This window comes from Onychostoma macrolepis, chromosome 06 (genome assembly GCF_012432095.1).
Source record: "Onychostoma macrolepis isolate SWU-2019 chromosome 06, ASM1243209v1, whole genome shotgun sequence".
In the NCBI taxonomy this organism is placed as follows: domain Eukaryota; kingdom Metazoa; phylum Chordata; class Actinopteri; order Cypriniformes; family Cyprinidae; genus Onychostoma; species Onychostoma macrolepis.
This window is the reverse complement of record NC_081160.1, coordinates 26,123,096-26,138,938: the sequence shown is the minus strand read 5'-3', so window position 1 is coordinate 26,138,938 and position 15,843 is coordinate 26,123,096. Positions and strand designations below refer to the sequence as shown.

At 37.0% G+C, this 15,843-nt stretch overlaps 1 protein-coding gene across 11 annotated transcripts in view; it reads right to left on the bottom strand.

The window, feature by feature from the left end:
- chl1b (cell adhesion molecule L1-like b) overlaps positions 1-15,843 on the bottom strand; it is a 97,684-nt gene that overhangs the window by 12,864 nt on the left and 68,977 nt on the right. For 9 of the 11 annotated variants that reach the window (XM_058779313.1, XM_058779311.1, XM_058779317.1 and 6 more), the window contains 17 exons: positions 14,915-15,085; positions 14,564-14,608; positions 14,042-14,153; positions 13,412-13,596; positions 12,731-12,862; positions 12,346-12,489; positions 11,096-11,207; positions 9,871-10,037; positions 9,595-9,754; positions 9,390-9,514; positions 8,876-8,977; positions 7,756-7,953; positions 7,456-7,526; positions 6,149-6,371; positions 4,509-4,624; positions 4,130-4,334; positions 2,722-2,844 (listed from right to left, as the gene is read on the bottom strand). In XM_058779313.1, coding sequence (XP_058635296.1) covers positions 2,722-2,844; positions 4,130-4,334; positions 4,509-4,624; positions 6,149-6,371; positions 7,456-7,526; positions 7,756-7,953; positions 8,876-8,977; positions 9,390-9,514; positions 9,595-9,754; positions 9,871-10,037; positions 11,096-11,207; positions 12,346-12,489; positions 12,731-12,862; positions 13,412-13,596; positions 14,042-14,153; positions 14,564-14,608; positions 14,915-15,085 — 2,391 coding nt within the window. The remainder of the gene's footprint in view (positions 1-2,721; positions 2,845-4,129; positions 4,335-4,508; positions 4,625-6,148; positions 6,372-7,455; positions 7,527-7,755; positions 7,954-8,875; positions 8,978-9,389; positions 9,515-9,594; positions 9,755-9,870; positions 10,038-11,095; positions 11,208-12,345; positions 12,490-12,730; positions 12,863-13,411; positions 13,597-14,041; positions 14,154-14,563; positions 14,609-14,914; positions 15,086-15,843) is intronic. The other 2 variants (XM_058779315.1, XM_058779316.1) reach the window with 1 other exon arrangement.

The window sequence follows — 15,843 nt, the reverse complement described above, 5'->3', positions numbered from 1 at the left end:
TTCTATTTGCATTAATAACCCTGGCAAGAACTGCAGTTGACCTTTCACGCTTCACAGCAAGGGACGAGCGTTATTTACAGATGATGCACACACATAGCATGTGTGCATTTGAAAGTAACCGTCAGTCAGTCAGTCAGGCAGGCATTTGTGTACTGAATTGGATACTACCAATTAAAACGTCATTTCTTATCCATGTGCTAATGATGTGTTATTGCGCCATTATGCTTATGTTGTGTAAACACGTTTGGGTCTGCACTGCAACATGTTCCGGAGTCCCCCTTTCCTTCAAATAATTCCCAATAAGTCTGTCAACCAAAAAAATAAATAAATAAACAAAAAAACACTATTTCTGAATCCTCCATAAGTAATTCACAATGTGTGAATTGTTAACTCTGTGCGATTTCAGCGTAGTTGGATCTGGCTGCGGGCCATCTGTGCAGTGGCTCTTTAATCCCAGTTGCTATTTTCCATTCGACGGGTACAGCTGTGCGCTCTCTCGCCAGCATTTTACACAACACTTTCTTCAAGGGGACTTCAATGAGCCCACTTCAAAGGGAGCACAATGGTTCTAGCAAGCTCTCCTGATGAAAATGTCGCTTCTTTTAATACGCAACCTGACACTTGGCCTCAATGATCAGCCGCAGCATCAAACACAATTAGCTGACGAGGCCTCCCAGACTGTACGCATTATAATCAGCTCCGTCATCACTCCTGCTGGGATCTGGTTGCGTGTTGAGCGGTGCACATGCCCAGCCTGGTGTTGTGATACAATGCATGTAGAACAGCATAGGGTCAGCGTGAGAAAGCGGGTTGGCTTGATCACAATGGTATATCAGGTCACGAATGTCTTTCCCATGAGCGCTTTGCAATACCTGTGCCAGAATCGTGTAGACCAAGGTTTCCCAGACTGGGGATTGTGAAGGTTTGTAAGGGAACAGCAGGGATTTTGGAAAGTGAATAATTCATTAAACCATAAAAATATCAAATTAAAACAAATACATTTAAAATCAAATCAAAATAAAATGCTTACTAAAAATAGTTAAATATTTTATTTGTTTACCTGCATGTCATTTGACCACTAAGTGACATGAGAGAACTTAAATAATTTAAAAATGTATTTAAAATCTCGGGGGGCTACTGTAAGTTAAATATTTTAGGTTAAAGGGGTGACAAAAAACTTTGGCAATCCCTGGTCCAGACTACGAGCAGACCTTATATTTCTTAGAAAAATAAAGGGAAACCAATTTTTCATAAACATTTTCCCTAGGGGCATTAAAACAATCTGAAAAGTGGTGGGATAGCACATTGTAAAACTTATTAGCTTTGCGTATGAATATTAAATAATTAATTTGTTCACCCAGTAGTATAATATTTTAATTTAATTTTTTTAAATTAAAATGTCTTTCAAAACAAGATTTTTCAATCATTTTTCTATTTTTCTTTGTTTAATACACAGTATTACATGAAGTTGCTTTCTTGTTTCAAGAATTTTTAGAATTTTATTTAAACAAACAAAAAAAATACTAATTAAAACTTAGTGCAGTGTAATAGCCATAGTATAAACAAAGCTTGAGTGCTGATGATGCTTGCATGCAACTGGTTTACAGTGGCTTCTGATTGGTCTAAAGCTGATGATACACGGGGCAACTTGTTGAGCAATTTTGCTGGGCAACTTTTTTGAGCAATGTTGCTTAGGCACCTTCCCACTGAGAATGGGTAACACATTTTAATCTGGATACTCTGTGTCTCACCTGGTTGCCCATAGAAGGCAATTTTGCCCAAAGTTGCCCAGCAACATTGCTTAAAAAGTTGCCCCGTGTATCATCAGCCTAAAAGTTGTTTTTATGTGGTCGGCTGTAATTATTCTTAATCTTACCATTTTTGCCATACTTTGAATATCAAAATCTATATTTAAAAAAAAATAAATAAATAAAAATTCCCCTGATATTTACAGATATGCTTCACAATGTTTTGCTTTTCCCTACAGTTCATCACTTACCAATTAATACAATGTGCATTGTTAACCCACTCTGTTTATGTAATCAGCAGTGTTCCTCACTGTAAATCCTATTAAAACCAAAGCATACTCTAATGACATGCAGTAAATAGCTGCTTAATTCACTAGTGTGCCTTCAGTTCGATATAACAGGACCTGTACAATAAAAATAAGCAAATTGAGTGAGGCAACTTTAACAAGTCAAAGTAATTGTTTTCCATAAATCATTTAGCAAATATACAACTGTGTCTTATTGAGGTCCTGTGCAGTTATTTTCATACTACTGTAGTCTCTCTTGAATTCAAGATGCAGCTGCCAACCCTAAGGTAGGTGGCACAACAATATCTCCTAGTGGTGAGACGTAGGCATCACTCGATGTAATGAGACATGAACCATCAAAGAGCACGTTACTGTTTTTGTATGTCCAAATCCGCATCTGCATAACAGGGAACATGTTGACACAGGGCAATAGCTTTTTTTTATGTTCTGTAGTCTGGCCCTTTAAGTGACATGAGCGGAGTCCTAAAAACCTTCAATGCAAATCCAGCGGTTTCACTGTAGAATCGCTGTAATGACCAGTAATGCTGCTGTGTCATGGGCCACGTCAGAAATAAATATCAGTAATAAAAGCTGTTTACTCAAACCCCAGCGCATAACCCTCACAGCAAGATGCAGACATTTATAGTGAGGGTTATGAACAAATTTGAAATGCAATGTTCACATACTTAGCTGATATTGCAGGATGTAGCCAATTATGACTCCATTTGCGTCAACCGGAGGAGACCATGTCAAGGTGACCTTGTGTTTCTGGATGTTTGTAACACTGAAAGCAGCTACTTGACCAGGAACTAAAAGGTAGGGAAAGAAACAGAGTTGACAGTTATATTAATAATTTAAAGGAACATTTCACACAAAAATGGCCATTATTATTCATTTGTTCATTCCAAAACTTTGTGACTTTCTTTCTTCTGTGAAAGACATCTTCCCCTATATCAAAGGTCTTGCATCACATTTGCATTTCCAAATATTCAAACGTGCTGTCACTAGAATGGTCACGTGACAAAGCAGAACCAACTGCTGCATCCAAATTCACTTACTTATACTTATTTCTTAAAAGTATTTACTCTTTTTATTAAGAAAAAGTACATAACTTTGAGTGTGTAGCGGAAGAACAGGTAACCTTTGGGAGATACTACTTCATGATAATTGCATCTTTAACAGACCGCACTGTTGTTTAGTTACATGCATCCTGCCACCATTTAAACTGCCCTGTTGTCATCTTGTCACAGTCAACAATCTTTAATTTCATATAATTTCCTGCCATATTGGAGAAAAATTAAGTAGCACTCAGTAACATGTTAATGACCAAACGTATCTTTATAAATGTTCCCAATGTTGTTGCAGATGCAAATAAACTGAAAAAAATATTTATTCATTACCCCTTTATTTAAATCTCTCTACTTAACTGTAGGTCTCGCATGTGCCATGTTTGTAGTTTTTGAACACTTTTTATTCTTATTTGTAGTTATAATCAAATTTTTGTCCAATGTGCAATGGCTTGTGGGCAATACTAGCCATTAGCATGTACACAGATTTGCAACATACTATGATTTAGGACACAACAATTGTAATTTCAAACACTGGTTAGCAATAACTACACAACACAAATTTTAAAACTGGAATATAACACTAGGCATCATACACTTGTTGACTTTGGAAATGGTTACATAGAACAACTTGGCATCATACTGTATAATGACTGTGGATTACATACTACTAGAATTTTCAAAAACAATAAACTCACAGAAACATGACAAATGAAAAGAATGTGTGTTCTAAAAATCACCTCAAAAAACAAATGTGTTTGATATCCTCTGACTGGACAGATAGTCTGAAGCTAAAAAATCTGAGTCTGTGCCCGAAGTACATGATGCGATTTTCTATGAAATCTGTCAAATCCAACTGCCCATAACCCGCAGACTGGCTCTGACTTTCATCAACTAGCATCTACTCATTCTGACTGCAAATCAGGGGAAAACTTTGCAAAAGCCTTAACCTCACAGAACCAAATTTATTATGTTTAGCTCGCACACATCCTCAGGTTGTGCTCACACACATCCTCTCCTCACTCACCTCCCTCAGGTGTTTTGAAGCTGACCGGATGACTGCCAGGCCCATTTCCTCTGCTGTTAAAGGCCATGACAATGAGGCTGTATTCAGAGAACGGCCTCAGCCTGGTAACCACTGCATGGTTCCTCTCGCCTGAGAATGTCAATGTGTGTTTGTCACCATGTGTTTTCTTTGAGTCCAGCAGACTACGAAGCCTCCAAAAGCTTATCTATAAGGACAAGAGATTAGATTAGTCCATAGGTAGTGAAATATCAGTAAAACACCACCACCGTTTAATACATGTGGATAGCTTTGACAGCTTGCTGAGCTTCAAGGTCAAAAAAGGGGTCACTGGCCTTTAAACCATGGCTAAAGAGCAAAACACATGTTGGTGCGGAATTACCCTGTAGCCCCCCAGATGTCCATTGAGTTTGTCCTTGTGAACATGGTCCCATCTGACCTTCACAATGGTGTTGTTCGTCACATCTACGGCTACATCCTCTGGAGCAGCCGAGGGGACTATGGACAAATCACATGCAAATGAAATATTACAAACGGCTCTATACAGCTGCTTTCAAATTACATTGTTCCTACATCAAGATAATGCCAGTGAATTAGAGTAAGCTATATCCATGTAATAAGGACCAAGAAATGTGGTGTAATTTTGTGGGTAATCATGGGAAAAACTGAGGCGGGGTAATAGTTGTTTATGTGGAGTTATGGACTATCATATTGTTTTTATGCTTTGTAACTACATTTCGTTATCAAACACTTGGCAAATTGCCTACACAACAGTGATTTACCATACACAATCCAAGTAATCTATATAAACAACATATCACATTCACAATCTCACAGACACCATATATGACACTTGCTAATGGGAAGAGATTTGATTATAATGGAATAAAATCTAGTAAACACCAGTGTTGGAGGAGCAACATTGAAAATCTACCTTGCCAAGCTATGCTACATATAAATATACATAATTACATCAAGCTGTTCTTTTGAAAAAGTAGCTAGCTATAGTGATGGAAGCAATATTTTTCTTCAATAAATAACTCTAGAATTAACATGCATTTAGCACATAATAATGCCTTGTTCTGCATGACCATATTTTAGATCCCTTAAAACTCTTAATAGTGAATGTGTGTTCCCTATTCTAAAGTGTAACTAGAACTATAAACAGAATTAAGGAATCAGAAAAGATAAAACTCTGCCATACAGGGATTCAGACAGGTGACTCATCTTTTGAATGTGGTCATTTACTGTACTTTAACTGTCCAAAGAACTGATTCACTAGAATGAATCATACTTTCATACCATCAGCTTGCTCAGCTTTAAAGCTGCAGGTGCAAAACAGCAATTTATCATTAATTCGCTAGTTTTAGCTAGTTACTCCCCAACACTGGCAAACATGTGCTAAGATAAGAGAGAAATAAAAAAAGAGGGAGAGACTGAGAGAGAAAGGGGGACTAAACTAATCGTACTGTACAGAGACATAGTGACCTGAGATAACATCGGGAGGGCAACTCCAAAAGAAAACTGAAGGCAAGAGAATAATTATAGCCACAAATGTAAATAGCTCATAGCCATGATAACATTTCATTTGTTAGTCTACAAAGACTCTGAGTGAGGAAATCGTTCCCCCTTGTGCAATTTAATATCCTCAATAAGGCAAAACAAATCGGCATATCAGCGCAACTGTTTGGATATTGTGTAAAGGCAAGATGGTATTTCATCAGCATTTTCTGCCCTCTAGGTTTGTTGATATTCTCGTCACACATGTACTGCACATTCGCTAGAGGGAGGGCGGGTGTTTCCGTTTACAGGCAATGCTTATTTGCAATGTAACAAGACCCTTACAGACAAAGAAAAGGTTAGAAAAAAAAAAAAATGCGTCTTTCAAAATCTTCACCTGCTTTGTATGCTCTCAAAGGTAAACATGCACAGTGCGTTGACAGTGAATGAAATGTCAGTGGTATTGGCTTATTTGAATGCATGCTCATCTCCACAGCTCAGACACAGCTTCTTCCTACTTACAATCCTCTCCTGAGTACGCTGTTATTATTTTGGGGTCCGGACCCCAGCCCGCGTGGTTCTTGGCCTGAATTTTGATCTCGTAAAGGACGAACGTTGGGGTGTTTTTAACCAGAAATGAGTGCCTCTTCACCATGTGCTCCGTCCAGTCCTCTCCAGTGCCTTGTCTTCTGTAGCTTACTTTGTACTCCAGACCAGGCCCGTTGTGTTCAATAGGTGACAGTGGCTGTGACGGGAGAACGAAAGAGCTCAGCAAGTTGACAGGAAACAGTAAATCAAAGGAAATAGCATTTACACTTGGTGTTTTTATTGTCTCAGCCTCAGATTTTTTTAATCTGAAGTCTCTCGTTTTATCAAAATAGAGTGAAAACAGAGTGTATTTAAAACAACTCTATAAACAGCAGTATATATTTAAAATAACTCTTCCACTTTAATACATTTTAAAATGTCATTTATTCCAGTGACAGCAAAGTTGAATTTTCAGCAGCCATTACTTCAGTCTTTACCATTAGACTAACTTTCAGAAATCAAATGCAACATGTGGATTTTGCTCAAGCAGCATTTCCAACGTTAATATTTCCTTAATATTCCCAAAACTTTTGATTCGTCACTTCCTTTTTTCTTCTTCTTTTTTTTCCATTTTATAATTATTTGATTTTATAGTTCATTTTTGTCTATGCAGGTCTATTATTGTGGAAAATTCTGCAGAATGTTCAGTGCTGATATATCTGGTTAACTGTCAGTGATTTTTCACAATTTACTTTTATTAGCAAAGCTCTAACAGCTAACTATGCTTTTACAATCATCTTGCAGCAAAAGACCGAGCAAAATGCAATGATTCATTAACATCCACCATTAACAATGAGATTCCTCGTAATTCTAGAAAGTAGGTGTATTAGCATGAAAAAAATGGCAGAGTAATAGCTCAGAAACTGTAAAAGAGTTTCACCCTTATGTGAAAATCTAAATTTATGTATCCCATTTCTTTTACTTTTTAATCAAAGACTCACTCTGGACTCCTTTTGATGGGAACCGGTGTCCAGAGAGATCCATTTCAGCAGGGCTTTGTAACTTTCCCAACAGCACGGCGATAGAGATAGCTGTGTTTTGCTATGCAAAAACTCCTATCTTGGGGAATGCGCTTATCGATAATTGGAACCTAACAACTGACACTGTTAGTTTTCTCTCCCCCTCTGAGAACTAAATGAAATTCCGTATTTGAGAGTACTTCTTTATCTATGCAGCCCTTCCAGAGCTTTGAACGTTAGATACTCCCAAAGACTATTGGAATTGAACGTTTAGCACCGTACCTCCCAGTTGATATCCATTTCATGTGGCAAATGACCTTCGATCTTGATATTTTCTGGGTTCTTGTCAGGTGCTTTGGAAAGAGCAGAAATATGGATTTTGTTGGAGGAGAAATTGTTAGTGGAAGAAAGAAAAATGGCCTGTGAAATATGCACTTTATAGACTGGAGCTTAAACGACAGGGAAAATCAATTATCTCACAAGTTTGAATGTTTTAAAAGTTCAGTAGGTGATGAAGTTGGCCTCACTGCTATCTGTAAAGGCAATGTGGTTAGGAGAAACAGTAGGAGAGCTCATAGATACCTGATGCTGGAGTTTTGTATCTTTCAGTGGCCTGGCTTGGCCGACCTCTTCCCACCTCATTGATAGCATAGACTCTAAATCGGTAGTCCACGTGTCCGTGAAGCTTCAGCAGAGCATAGTGATGGTTTTCCGGGACTCTCATCATCTCCCTCCAGCTGCCTGGCTCATGTTGGCTTTCCTCAAACTCTATAACAAACTCTGCACAAAGTTTGAAATTAGAACTGGAGTCAACACATGCACAACATTTTAATTAACTGGATTTTGTCAGTAAATATTGTTTAAATTGACTGACTCAGACTAACTACATTAGGTCACACCAATGAAAATTGTTGTTGAAGGATAAATCAGATAGAAAACAGATCAGTAACAGTAACAAAACAGTAACAACGGCGCATTTCCAATCTTTTATAAAATGAATCTGTCCATAAACTGCATCCCAGTGTAGCTATGTGATATTCATTTTGTATAATACTTTGTAACGCCCCAAATTTAAATATAATTTTAATTACATTTTACATAACCATTTAAAAAGTTCAGTAAGATCAGTAAGGCTTAATAAAAGTAATTAATACTTTTATTCAGCAATAATGCATTACTTTAAAAAGTGAAAGTAACAGACATTTATAATGTCATAAAAGATTTCAAGTTAAAATAATATATTTTGAACTTTGTTCAAAGAATCCTGGGGGGAAAAACGAAGAAAAAAAAAGCACCACAAATGTGTTTTATAATTGAAATGATAAAATATGATTCTTGAGCATCAAATCAACATATTAGAATGATTTCTAATAGATCATGTGACTCTGAGGACTGGAGTAATGGTTGATGAAAACTTAGCTTTGCTATCACAGGAATAAATTACATTTTAAAATATATTAAAATAGAAAAGAGTTATTTTAAATTGTAATAATATTTCACCATAGTATTGATTTTACAGTGATAAAAAAATAAAAATGCATCCTTGGTGAGAATAAGAGACTTAATAAACCTAAAAATATTACCAACCATAAAGGTTTATGTTGATTCATTTATAGAATATATAATTTTTATTATTTATATATTTATATAAGAGGTTGTTCAACACAGTATATGGACAAAATGAGTGTTATAACTATGTTACCAGTAATGGAGCTGTTATGGTCATCTCCTGGAATCCACTGCAGTTTCACACTTCTGCCATTGTGCTCGGAAAGGATCACATCCTCTGGTGGATCAGGAACATCTAAGGAAACAGCTAATTTTATTTAAGGCTGTAAATCGATCAAGCATCTCAAGTTCAATCAGATTCATTACATGATATTGTTGCTTTTTTTGATTTTGTTGCCATTTTATAGATATTTAGGAGAGAGTGGGAGAAAAGAAGGAAATGATAGAAGAGGAAGGTTGGGTCTGGGAAATGACTCCAGCTGGTTTCAAACATGTCAGAGCTCATGCACTACCTGCCAGGGCATGTCTCCAGCTAGTTCATTTGTACAAATACTACATGGTGCTGTCTTATTAAGGGTATAATTCCAGCCGTGCTGCAGCAGGTATCCGAATCCCGCCTGTGTCGTGTGCTGAACCCATTTCAGCTCTCAAAACTTCTGTCCATCTTTACTTTCCTAAACCGTGAAGACCAAAAGCACATAACTTACCCACAACTGAAAGCTGTGCAACCGCCACGTCCTGATCGACTGGTGTTCTGGCCACACAAACATAAAAGCCCTGGTCTCCAAAGCTCACATTAATGATTTCAAGCACTCCATCGTCCAGGATATATCTACAGACACCAGCAAAGACACTGATTAGATAGCTCTGATATTCGCTACTGTAAAGGAATGACATCCTGTTGTATCTTACCGCGCGTTTTCGCTGCCATTGAGGGCCATGCCATCTTTTTCCCAGAGGATCTCAAAGTCATCACCGATGGAGGGATCGAACTCTGCCTGGCATGAAAACTGGATAGTGGTTCCAACCAAAACCCGCAAATCGCGTGGAGGATCAACTATTCTGGTGGGATCTGACAAGGAAAACAAAAGTCATTTTGGATTATATGGATTAACTTAATTTGATTTTCTGAATCGAGTAAACCCCTTGAACTTGACTGATTTACAAAAGAGTATCTGTTTCTCTTACCTTTGACTTCAAGTGTTGCAGCAATGGCAACTTTGCCCTCAGTGTTTTGAGCAAAACAAGAATATTCCCCCATGTCCTCTTTCATCACATTGTGGATCTCCAGCGAACCATTCTTATGAAAAGAAAACCTTTCTCCTTCCACTGCATTGGCACTGTCAGCTTTACTCCTGTGCAACCAAAAACCAACTGGGTCATTTTCAGGAAACAGCACCAACTGTGTGTATAGTGTTCCCCTGTCTTTCTAAAATTTCAGGGGAAAAAATAAAACCTCACTGCACTTAAAAGCCTGTAAACCACAATAATCCATGTATACAAAAAGTTGGGGAAAAGACCTGCAAAAAATAACTAAAATAAAAAACAGTGCCTAATTAGCACTAAAGAAGGTGACCAAAATGTTGTTAATCATTTGCATTTGCTTTTATTGTTGTCATTTTTTTTTTTCATCTTCAGTGTTTGCAGGTAATTTTTGCAACTTTTGCACAGTACACAAAACATACACTACTTAATAGATTTCATTCTCTTTAGTGTGTAAGGAACAGAACTTTTAAAATAAAACATTAATTTTATTTTTTAGAAATACTGCTATTCAAAAGTTTAAGGTCCATAAGATTTGAAATAAGTTAATTAATGTAATCTTTAACTCAGCAAGGACACTTCAACTCGCTCAAAAGTGACAGTAAAGATATTTATAATGTAATAAAAGCTTTCTTTTTCAAATAAATGCCGTTTCTTGGACTAGAAAAAAATGGTTTCTACTAAATCAGATTTGCTGAACATTCAGCTTTGCCTTTACAAGAATATATTACATTCAAATATAAAACATATTTTAATTGTAAAAATATATTTTAAAAAAAATCAAATATATCTAACCTTGATGAGCATAAGAGCTCTTTTACAAACATTAAAAAAAAATATTACCAACCCCAAACTTTTAAACGATAGTGTGCATTTTATGAATTCAATAAAACGCTCCGTTTGCTTTCTCTTGTGTGCCACCACAGTCAACACTTCTGCTGTTACTGCTTTAACTTAACTGTAGCATATACTTACAGATCCACATGAGTAGTTTACCTCATTATCACAGTGCTGAACACAGCCTGAGGGCCCACCCTTGAGTAAACTGCTTCACTAGTGCGAAACCACATGCAAGACACTCTATCACTGCAGCACTAACACCTCTAGAGCTGTGCTGCCCTCTGCTGGCCTGTGCAAATACTCTACTCACCATGTGATACTGGATGCTGGCGAGCTGAAGACCTTACAGTGCATGACCACACCTTTCCCCTCCACTGCCATATATTGCAGATTGTTTTCTGTTAAGATCAGGGGCTGGATGTCTGGGGAAAGAGTTATCAGCATTGCACCATTAAACATGACAAAACACGATTGGATTAGTCTCTTTATCTCTTTTCTTGTGATGCACGTTGCTATCAGTTTAGTAAAAAAAAAAAAAAAAAAGTCCTTGTCCTTGGAAAAGCAGCTTCCTGCTCTATCAGGGGAGGTAAGTGGGTTTGTAGGGTTATGGAGAGAGAGTTGAGATATGTTTTTCTGCTTCTTCTTTATTTAATTTTATTTTTCCTTTTCACACACATATATATATATATATATATATATATATATATATATATATATATATATATATATTTTTTTAAAGTGAAGATCCTTAGCAGCTTATTTTATCTCCCAGATGAAAGCAACACATGCTTTGGTTCTAGCAACTGAATATGAATGGAGGAAGGCAAAATTGTTCGCACATAAAAGCGTCTGGCTGCCTGAGGGAGAGTGTGTCTGGAGATCAGAACTGAAAGAAGAGCTCCACCCTAAAGCCTGTGTGCTATCATGAGGACCTTATGCTCTCTGAACAAACCCAAGGGCCGTCCACTGTCCATATCACACCTCAGCTTATGGCTCTGTCCACACTAACAAAAAAACAGATGCTTGTTCACAGCCAGGCAACACCGTGGTGTTTTTTTATGTTATTTTTTTTTTCCTAAAGTGAATGAAACCATGAATATCCCATAAGTAGGCAAGGAATAATGCAACGGGTCTCTCTTAAATGGATGGATGCCGAGCTTAAAAACATTTTGCTGTACTCTGAACTGCATTTAAGCATGGAACAAGACATCTCTACAAGAAAATGATAACACTGCCCTGCATCATACATATTTTGGGATGCTGATTTCAAAAATCATGCCTGTTTTGTTCTAGCATGTTACACTTACATTGTCATTTAATCACCAGACATGATTTTGCAAAAAAAAAAAAAAAACATAACATAACACTTTTTTTACATTGCATCATCAAATTAAGTAATATCAAGTCTTATTTGCACATCAGCAGAAATTTATTTTCAACATGCAGATCTGTGTATTAATGAATGCAATCACAATTTTAGATTAGAGCTCATCTCAAACCAGGAAGACACCATATTTCATTTGATTGCTAATAGTTACAGCCGTGTACAGTTTTACTTACTCATAATCATGATGTTGGCGTTGGCTAGGATGGTGCCATGTCTGTTTGTGGCCTCACACTGGTAAACAGCACTGTTTTCGGGCTTTGTGTTGTGGATGGAAATGGTGCCATCTTTTAAGACTTTCCTATTGGATGATGGGACATCTGAAAATGTGGGTTAAATGATTAGTTAAAGTACAGTATGGCAGGATATCTTTATAAAAACTATTACTGTAAAATTATCATCATAAGTAAATTGATTATTTGAATACAATTACACCCATTTACATAAACGAAACAAAAAAAGTGGTGACAATTATAGTTTTCATTAACAAACATCGGTACATTATATAGTACAATGCAATGGAAGGTTCAGTAATTTGAAACAGGAATTAGGAATGTTTACCGTTCAGAGGTTGGCTGTTGACCCTCCACGTAACACTAGGTTGAGGATTTCCTTTCACAACACACTTAATGACCACATCGGCTCCAATCGTCACCAATTGACTTTGAGGTTCAATCTCAAACTCAGGAGGCTCTGTTCATGCAGAATTCAGCAGAATTACATGACATAATTCTGATTAGTCAATTGTGGCATTCAGTGCTTGGATATTTCCTAATGGTCACCGATGTTTGAACACAAGCAGTTGTTAAAGGTCAGGATGTTGTGTGTGGAAATCATGTGGCCTGACCTTTCTTGTTGCTTGAAAATATAGATACATCTATCCCTCACAGTCTCGTTTTTTTTCTGTGTTAAATTCAGTATGGCATTTACTCTAACTAAGGTCTATATTGGAAAAACACAGACACTATATGTGATGAAAATACAGAAACACTAAATATAAGGTTATCAGCTGTGAGCAGTAATTTGTTATATGCATGCATAAATGTTCTCTTAACCTGAAAATGATCATTTATCATCCCCAAAATTAATCATGCATACTTTGTATTTGACCAGAAGATGGCACTCTTTTACCACAAAGAGTGTCTTTAATGCAGACATGATATTGAAACCATTTATAAAGCAATACTGGCACATTAACTGTAGTTAAATTATGAGATTAATGTGATCAACAATATGACTCACCCTCTACTGTAACATGAAAATAGTGCACAACCTCTCCATGGGGATTTTTGGCTCTGCACATATACTTCCCTTCATCCTCCTCATTCACCATCTCTACAGTAAGCAGCTTCCCATGACTCTCCACCACGACTCTTTCTGGAAGCTTGTGGAAGCCTATTTTAACCCACTCCACCTTTGGTGTGGGGCTGAAAGACAGAAACAATCAAAACTTTTTAAAGTCTAGTAATAAAGTTTTGTGATCAAATAGAGATGAACTATTCAATCATTTTTATAATTCATCTAAAACAGGGGTGTCAAACTCAGTTCCTGGAGGACTGCAGCCCTGCAGGGTTTAGTTCCAACCCTGCCCCAACACACATACCATGTAGTTTCCAAATAAGCCTAAATTACTTGATTAGCTGGATCAGGCGTGTTTAATTAGGGTTGAATCTAAACTCTGCAGGGCTGTGACCCTCCAGGAACCGAGTTTGACACCCCTGATCTAAATACTCTTAATTACATTTTTTACATTTTAAATATTCCCTCTAGATTTCAAACGCATTTCAAGTGGTATAATTGATGAATGCCAAACTCTTAATTAGATTAACAAATTAACTGAATTAATAAAATGAATTAGACAATGACACTTACAAGCCCTCTGCAATACACTCCAACTGAAGATCTTCGCCTTTCACCAGATATGTATGTGACTCCTTTCCTGTGGGCATCAGTAGACTGGGCTTCCTCTCCAAGAGAGAGTTTGCTTTATAACAGTTAAAAGATTACATATATAAATATGCATGAAAAAAATATAATATAATATAGTTATCATGCACAGTTGTGTCAAGTTGTCTCAGTTGTGTTGATTTAAATGCTTTAATTACTGCGCCACTAGCATCACCAAAAAGAGCTGCAAAAACACTGTTTTGCATTAATAAATTACTCATGAAAAGTGTTTTAACATAGAAAAAAACAAAAACAAGTATAGAGAATGAGTCATGGATGAACCTATGAATTATTCCCATTGATTACAGAAAACCTTTGAGATTTTCAAATCTAGGCTAAAGAGTAGGCGAGTATGATGTGACATGGAATGAGATAATTCATCAAAACTAATTAAAAACAAAGAAGCTGCTCTACACCCATATAGCATCCCTAATGAATGTCACTCACCGTAACCTCTGCCGCTACCAGAGTCTGAGTCCTTCATTAACTTGTCTTGGATGAAGAAATGGAGACAAATAAAATATGTGTGGCAAATGCAAAAACAGCTAAAAAAATAGATAATATGGACATGAAATACAGAAACAACTAATCACAGGAAGTATTATGAAAGCACAGGAAGCATCAATATCTTCCAAGCTGATTTGCTGAAGTCCAGCAAGTGCTTGGAGATTGACTATATGAGAAACTGGGGGGATGTATCAGATGCACATGCCCGACATGTTTGAAATTGATGCTGGTCATGTAAAGCAATGATCATGTTATGCAATCAAACTCTTAAAAAGGAGTATTTTAACGTACTGCTTTTGACCACGACAGACATGGCGGTTTTCTGGACGATGGTTCGTATGCGTGGGAAGGCAGCAAAGCAGCAGTAATCTCTGCGACTGTCTGTCTCGATGGCGTTTGAGAAGTACAGGTTCCCGTTCAGACCCACTGATACTCTCTCGTCCTGCTCGATGTGCTGTAGACCTGTGATGTTTCACAGAAATTCAGATTTTAAAAAATATATCTCAATAAACTTTTAACTTATTAACAAGGATATTAGAGTAATAATATGATTACTTTAATGAGTATTAATGGATGTGGACAATTTAAGGAATAGTTCACCTAAAAATGAAAATTTGCTCACCCTTGGGCCATACAAAATGAAGATGAATTTGGGTCTTCATCAGAACAGAATTTTATCATTACATCACTTGCTAAGAAATGGATCCTCTGTAGTGAATGGGTGGCGTCAGAATGAAAGTCCACCAGCTCATAGAAACATCGACAAGACTCCAGTCCACTTGTTAACCTCATGTGAAGCCACAAACAATGGTCGGGAAAATGATTAATGTGAATTATTGTATTGTTTTTATCAGCTGTTTGGACTCTCATTCTGACGGCAGCCATTCACTGCAGAGGATCCATTGGTGAACATGTGATGTAATGCTTAATTTCTCTAAATCTGTTCCAATGAAGAAACAAACTCATTTACATCTTGAATGGCCTGAGGGTGAGGAATTTTTTTTTAAAGTTTTGGGTGAACTAGTCCTTCAAGTAAGTAATATAATTTGTAACATTATTAAAGTTTCTTTAGTGTCACATAGCCAGGTTTTCCACTGTTGCACACATTTGGCTGCGTTTACACTTGGCATTAACATGCGATCACCGATCAAGCAGATCGGATCGTCAGTCAATCAGAACATGGCGCATTTACACTTGGCAACATCAGCTGACTTCTCTAT